Consider the following 8,066-nt stretch of genomic DNA (forward strand, 5'->3'; position numbering starts at 1 on the left):
GGTGAACCGATGTGGATGTTTTTTTTAAATTGATCGCAACTTTTCTAACCGTTGTTATATCAAAATCAGTTCATCCGTTTCATTGCGATGTGGTTTTAAAAATATATGTAAATAAAACAAATCATTCTGGTATTAAAATATTGCTTTATTTATCTACTTTACAGTGTTGCGCATAATAAATACTAATATATTATTTGCAGTTTAATTCGAATTGAATTGTACAAATGCTATAATAGGTATAGTCTACATCAAATATACAGTCAAAGCCAGTGATCACTGATCAAATATATTGCAATCACATTGCAATGCAACACACCCTATGATAACATCATAGGAATATGGGCCGCCCCACACAAGCGTCTTTTGAGCGTCGGCGTCTAGTCAACTCTATGGCTGCTGCTCGACGCAACGTTGGCGCAACTACACAGCGACGCCATTTTCTATAGCGCTGACTCAGGGGCGTAGCTAGAGGATATGGCGCCTGGGGCAGTCACCAAATTTGCGCCCCCTGACGACTGACAAAAGTTTCCCTGCTGCTGCCTTTTGCCCATTTTGGCGCCCCCCTTGGATGGCGCCCGGGGCACTTGTCCCCTCTGCCCCATCCCCCTAGTTACGCCACTGCGCTGACTAGACGCCGACGCCCAAAAGACACTAGTACGGGGTCTTTCTAAGGATGTGTTGCGATATATATGTATACTTTGGCTGTCACTATTTAATGTAGACTAAATAACGAAAACATAACGAAACATAATTCTAACTAGATTCATTTTAATTAAGATTACTTAATCATAATCATAGTACTCCCTGAGTTAAGGCGAGGTATGTATCACCTTAAATTAATAATTATTTCTCACATTGGGAATGCTGACAGCTGTCATTTACATTTAAAATATAACCTTAAAACGCAAAATCGGCTAAATATGAGTTGAGATGACAGCTGTCACCGTACCCAAGCTATGTGATAAATACTATTTAACTATTCGATTCACAGTTATCGTCTTTTGAGCGTCGTTGTCTAGTCAGCGCTATGAAAAATGGTGCCACTGCGCCAACGTTGCGTCGAGCAATAGCCAGAGTTGAATAGACGCCGACGCTCGGGAGACGCTACTGTCTAATGTGGGATGTCTCTAAGTGCCATCCCACAGTGTTAGCGTCTTTTGAGCGTCGGCGTCTAGTCAGCGCTATGGAATATGGCGTCGCTGCGCAGTTGCGCCAACGTTGCGTCGAGCCATAGAGTTGACTAGACGCCGACGCTCGGGAGACGCTAGTGTGGGGCATCTCTAAATACACCTAATAATAATCTTAATATTGATTCTCGAGTTCAGTTCACTCACTTCCTGTCCGTAAAAAGTAAAAAAAAAAACTTCAAATCAACTCGGTCCTTTAATAACCACAAAAAAAAAATATGTTCTCGATAAAAAAAAAACGAAATCAAAACGTAATTTTTAGGGACTTTGTTCATGTTCTGTTTCTCAAATATTTTAGTATAGTATGGATACATACATACAATACATTATTTATTTACATTGTGTCTAAAGTGAGCAAGTTAGAAAAATATGAGTAATCTTTACTGCAGTTTGTAATAATAGCTGATTTTACCACAAAAATGCCAAAAAAAGATTTCAACAATGTTTTGATATTGGTCATTGACATGACAGGTACTGACATTTTATTTGACTATCCATGACGTACGCACATTATTGCCATACCTATGTAAGCTGTTAAAGCCTGACCAGTAATATATGATCATTGTCAAGAGGGCGCTGTGCATTCTCATGTATAGGGTGACAGTTTAGTATAGTATGAAAAAATTATAGTTTCAGTAAAATTCCGCAACATGGCGCGTGATCATATATGTCAGGCTTTAGTAGCGATAGCGACACTATATAATGGAAGAAATTGATTGAGGGCGCCACTTCCTACGTAAGTTAAAACCTATGCTGGTGCCATCTATAAAAATAGGGTTGAAAAAACCCGGAAAATTCCCGTTTTTTTCTAAAAGCTATGTTTTTTTTCAGTTTTATTCGGAAAAAACAATGTCACTTAGTGTCTATATATTTCCGATAAAAACTGAAAAATATGGGAAAAAACGAAGATTTCATAAGTCCTGAAAAACACGATTTGATTTTTTCGAGAATTTTCAACCCTATATATTTTCAACCTTTGACAGTTTCCAACTCCATTTCGGTATATGATTTTAGAATAGAATAGAAGTACAACTCAAGATCTCATCTCTGAAGAGTTTTGAGCATACTACTGTCTAGCCATTTATTTACCACTAGCTTTTAATGCTACAATTCTATAGGTAAAACTCAGGCTTGTGTTGCTTGAATAGCTTGTATTGTTGCCTGGACTGTGGCTTGCACAGCTTGAATAGTTGCCTGATTATCCATCTCATCCTTACCAACAGCGTTAAACTTCTTCTTCGATGTGTCAATATTGTGCCTACGTTTCATATGCTTCTTATAATTTGATCCATTTGTAAAGTCTCTTTGACAGAATATACATGTGTACGGCTTGGCTCCCGTATGTTGTCTCAAATGGAGGTTCAAGCGAGTTTTGAAGCGGAATTGCTTATTACAATATTCACACACATACGGCATCAAATCTGTATGGACTATGGAATGTGATTTCAAATGCCTTTTCACTCGGAAACTTTTTCCACATTGCTCGCAAACAAACGGTTTTGCCCCGGAATGAAGACTGATGTGAGATATTAAATTACCACGGGCTCGGAAAGCTAACGGACAAAACTCACACTTATGTGGCTTTGAGTCTTCATGTGTATTCATATGTGTACTCAGCGTACCTTTAGTGAAGAACATTTTGCCGCAGACATGACAAGCAAATTCTCTATTCCGTTCCATGTGTACTAGTTTATGTTGCTGCAAATTACTTCTAGATTTAAACTCTTTATGACAATGCTCACATTTCAGGTCGGAATCCAGCATGTCCTGTTTCCGATGCTTCTTTTGACTTCTTGAAAACATGAAGATGTGGTCTTGTAGTAATTCAGGGGTTTCAAAGTTACTTCCGCAGTTTGAACATGTTGTAAGGTAAGACTTTCGGTGAGCGTTAGAGACATGTTTCTTAAGGCAGGATGATGATGAGAAACGCTTGTTGCAATATTCGCAACACCGTCTGAGACTTTTGTTATGAGTTCGGACATGATTTATAAAGGATCTGTAGCTTGAAATTACCTTATCGCAGTCCAAGCATTTGAAAACACAACAACAGGAATGTATTTGCAAGGAATGGAGTTGTAAGGATTCCATATTCTTACACTGAGCATCACATTGAGCGCAGCGGCACATGTATTCTTCCCAAGTTAGCGACACTCCCAAGTCATTCAGTTCGTAATCGCCTTTTTTACGTTTAGACTTCTTCTTTTTCTCAACCAATGGAGCATTGCTGTCACTGGAGAAGCCTTCGGAGTCGATTGAATTGTCGTAATGCTCATTGTCGCTTAGCTGCTCGGACTTAACTTGAAAATCTATTTGAAGGAGTGTACTGGCGTCTACAGTCGTTATATGCTCTAGCTGGTCACTATTTTCTACTTTTACCTGATGTTTTGTCGTCTGAAAGTCCTCCCAATCCTTGTCCACAGGTTTTATAACGGGAACGTTGTCTCGCGATTTCTTTTCTTGAGAATTTGATGCGCTTTGATCGTCAACTGTTTTCTTCACAAAAATGGACGTTAGTTTCACTTGCGCGGTGCGTGCGTTGTGTAGGAACGCCCAGGTTTTCTCTAATAAATCGAAACATGAGAAACAGATTGTAGTTGGAAGGACAGTAGAAGTAATATCGATGTTTATCCACTGCATTTTTGTTAGAACTTTGGAGCTCACGGCGACATCGTCCTCTGCCGTTATTAGCTGTGTTATTGGTGTTGTTTCTGCACAAAGGCGACAGTAAGTATCTATTTGATCCGACATTATTTATCAACTGACTTTTATGCACATTTGATAAGATATTTGTTATAAATCCAAAGAATTGTGCACTCGAAAATCTCGAAATTGATAAACAACTACGGCAGTGTGACCACAGACAGACTAATAAGAGATACAGTGTGACGTACGAATGCAATGGTGTTACCAGTAGAGATTTAATGGTAACACGTTCGAGTAGCTACTTTGAATAGGATAATCATCGAAGTAAACTTTTTCTCCATTTCAGTATAAACTCCATAATTATTAATTAAAATTGTATGTATAATTTTAGCTTACTTCTGTATGATTACCTACCCTATTATATTATAGTTGGTCACACCAAATTGCCAGTAAATAAGAAGATTCATGATAAGAAGGGTTTTTGTGTATTTTTTTATGAATGCGACTGAAGGACTTGTATCCATGGTCATGAAATAAATAAAAAATAAAAAAAGTAAATAAGAACAAAAAAACTATACTCATCTTTTTCTTTTGGGATGATTCTCTCTGTCTATGTTTGAAATGGGACAGTCCTTTGACAAACTATATTTGTTTTATTTATACTTATTTATTGCACGCGGTGCATGTCGCTTGCTCATGTTTCAACAGACACGATTTTTCTTTTACCTCTTATCTCAGTTATAGCCGGTCAAACAAGTTTGTCAGTAGAAATAGCCGCGAAATTAAAAATTTCTATGGGACGATAACCCTTCGCGCCTACATTTTTAGGGTTCCGTACCCAAAGGGTAAAAACGGGACCCTATTACTAAGACTCCGCTGTCTGTCTGTCTGTCCCTCTATCACCAGGTTGTATCTCATGAACCGTGATAGCTAGACAGTTGAAATTTTCGCAGATGATGTATTTCTGTTGCCGCTATAACAACAAATACTAAAAACAGAATAAAATAAATAGTTAAGTGGGGCTTCCATACAACAAACGTGTTTTTATTGCCGTTTTTTGCGTAATTAATGGTACGTACGTTTTTTAAATTAGCCGCTTTTTTCTACTAACGGAAATTTTCATAATTTCGTTTTAAAATGACTCAGTCAGTTAACGCTGTTAGATAGGTATTTGTCCGCGGATAGTCAAGTCAGGAATATTTTGTATAGGATTTAGGAACATAGGTAAGGATGATACAACGCAGCATACGGAAGCCTGAATACTCATCCAAAGATAGTATCAGGCATAACATAGTAATCTATTGCAATTGAGAGATACGCAGGAATCACAAGTTGCTCCTGCGCGGAATGATAATAGGATCCTGTAGCGAGCCAATGACCTGAGGCGACTTTTCCGTCACATTGCTATTTTAAACGCTTGATTCCATTAGTCTGCTTATTGACAGCTTTTGTTAAAAAGGGACTTCCACTTGTATTACAAGTTTTTGAGAAACGGACCCCAGGGGCCCATTTCTCAAACGGTATTAGACTAATATTATTAGTCCACCAACTGTCAAGTCGTATGAGTTACCATGGCAACACACTAATAATATTAGACTAATACCGTTCGAGAAATGGGCCCCTGGCCGCATTTCTCTACCGATTCTCGTAAAATCGGGAGCACGTTCGGTAGTTAGATAGTTTTTTTTCGTCGTTTCGTTGTTAGGAAATTTTTCAGTGGTGGAAATTGGCAAAAATGACTAAATTAAATTGTCATTAGTGTCTATGACACTTACGACCATTCAAAATAGGGCAGTTCGCTGTGATTATGACTCAGCGAAGTATTTTTTTTTCATTTTATAAGCTTATGCATGTTTAATTTAAATATGTATTAGTTTAGAGTAGATAGATAAAATTGCAATACCCTTACAGGGTGTCATGTTGTGATACATTATCGATTAAGAACATCTGTAATTTTACCAATGTGAAAGCAATAAATATATTATTATTATATTATTTATTTCATAAGCTTATGTGGGATTGGGCGGGACATTTCTGCCGTATGCACCCGGATCGGTGGACCAAACTGGCTACCGAATGGACACCGTAGACTAGCCGGGGCAGAGGCAAACCAAAAAAGAGATGGCGGGATGACCTCGACCCTTTTTGCAGCGACTGGCGGGGCATGCACCAAGCCGTTATGAGTGGCGGAAGAAAGGGGAGGCCTTTGCCCAGCAGTGGGAACTGGGAAACAAGATAGGCTAATTAAAAAAAACAATAAAAAGCTTATGCAGCTTATTGCGGTGTCTACAGCACAAAGTCACTAATAGTCTACATATGTGTATGCAATGGGGGATGCACTGTAGGTAAAAAATACTAAGGGGGTGCATTCGGAGCTTATAACACCTTACAAGTGGATGAAGTCGCGGGCGATAGCTAGTCAGTAAAATCGTAGTTGTAGCACCTTTTCAAAGTAACGTTAAGTAATCCAATCTAAAGTTTGTCGAACTCGCTGCGTTTTACGTAATCGAACAACTCGCGAATGCGAAGCGAAGCGGCGCGGCGCGGCGCGGAGGGCCCACGGCGTTCGCGTTCGCAACGAGATCGGCCACGTAGGACACTTCCATACATATATATTACTTCGTAAAGACAGGCCTTACGAGCACTACGAATGGGGCCGATACATTGGAGTCAAAATCGCATTTAGTTACACCAGCGCGCTCAGTCGTGTGGCGAATTGCGCAGTGGAAAGGCGTCACCATTTGTGTAAACAAAGTATAACCGTATGCATACAATTCCGACCGAACACCGACGCCTTTCCACTGCGCAATTTGCCACACAACTGAGCGCGCCGGTGTATCGGCCCCATTCGTAGTGCTCGTAAGGTCGGTCTTTACGAAACAACGCAACATCAAGGTTGAGGGATATATGTCTATGCTTCTATAGGTATCAAAGCTTTGATTCACTCCGCGCCGCATAGTTTCGCTTCGCGTTCGCGTGTTGTTCGCCTACGTAGTACGCTGCGTTACTATGACGTTGTCTATCCATCATTGTCAACGTATTCCACGCACGTACCTATCTAACTAGAGTTATGTGTCTTGCCGCTAAAATGTGTAAGATTCGGGGTCACCGACCGTGTTGAACGAAATGAAATGGCTGTATTTATTTCGAAACTTTTTTGACATTTTAAAGATATTTTTTCCAGATTTATTGTACAAACTTTTTCAGTACAATCGAACTTACGCTCTCATTTTAAAACGCCAAACTGAAATGAAATGACATGAAACTTGCCATGGACTCAAGTACCTAACATGTACCTAATCTACTTGTATCTGTTAATTACTAGTTTTGGTTGCTAGGAATTATAAAATAAATCGTGTTTCGAAGATGGAATTTTTGCATGTAAGTTTAAGTAAGTTTACCTACTTGCTAAATTTTTTTGTATTACATTCCTATCATCGAAGACGAAGAGTACTAGTAGCAGACGTAGAAATACATAAATACTTAGGTAGTTTAATGTCCCTTCCATATTGTTACTTCAGAAAATCGCTTAAAAATGTGTGACTCTTAAATATTCGTTTCAAAATGCAAAAGAAGCGGTGGGATTGGTGGGAGTGAAAAGCATACTTTTGAAATACATAATACCTATGATATAAGTACATATTTTATGCTTTTTTCGACACATGCTGCTATCGTTAACAACGTAATTTCCTCCCGCGGACGCTTCGGCTGTGGAATGAGCGGGGCCGAGGTTTTCCCGAGGGGCTACAGTATGGGGTTCTTCAAAAAAGGAGTGTACAGGTTTTTAAAGGGTCGGCAACGCGCATGTAATATATCTGGTGTTGCAGGCGTCCATAGGCTACGGTGACTGCTTACCATCAGGCGGGCCGTATGCTTGTTTGCCACCGACGTGGTATAAAAAAACTAAGAAAAGTTGAATTTATTTAGTTCAACACAATCCCATGTTACTACAGCTATCCCTTATTTAGTAATTCGGCTCATGTACAGTCAGCGGCGTCAGCGCCGGATTTCGGTCGTTGTACAGTTAGACACAGTTATGCGATTGCGATCTGTCGGATTTGGTGAATTATTTTGACCGACATTTTGTGACCTAAATAGCGGAGGTATGATGCCAAAAAGGTCATTAAAGTAGGCAACGCTGTGATATCAGGTAATGTAGTATTTATGTAACTGTAATTGTACAGTTATTATGATCCAGTAAATACACCACTTATAAACTTACTAGGGGCTCTGTGC

The 8,066-nt window shown here is 39.4% G+C and overlaps 1 protein-coding gene across 1 annotated transcript; it reads right to left on the bottom strand.

Annotated features, from left to right (window-relative positions):
* Nucleotides 1-138: 138 nt before the first annotated feature.
* Nucleotides 139-4,036, bottom strand: LOC134752818 (zinc finger protein 675-like). Its single transcript, XM_063688569.1, has one exon. The coding sequence runs from the start codon at nucleotides 3,933-3,935 to the stop codon at nucleotides 2,313-2,315; it is 1,623 nt and encodes a 540-aa protein (XP_063544639.1). The 5' UTR covers nucleotides 3,936-4,036; the 3' UTR covers nucleotides 139-2,312.
* Between the last annotated feature and the right edge of the window lie 4,030 nt (nucleotides 4,037-8,066).

The sequence above is a fragment of the Cydia strobilella genome, chromosome 25, assembly GCF_947568885.1.
Source record: "Cydia strobilella chromosome 25, ilCydStro3.1, whole genome shotgun sequence".
Taxonomy (NCBI): Eukaryota; Metazoa; Arthropoda; class Insecta; order Lepidoptera; family Tortricidae; genus Cydia; species Cydia strobilella.

Excerpts from the sequence above, each read along its gene's own strand:
- LOC134752818 (XM_063688569.1), bottom strand. The coding sequence starts at position 3,935 with ATGTCGGATCAAATAGATACTTACTGTCGCCTTTGTGCAGAAACAACA.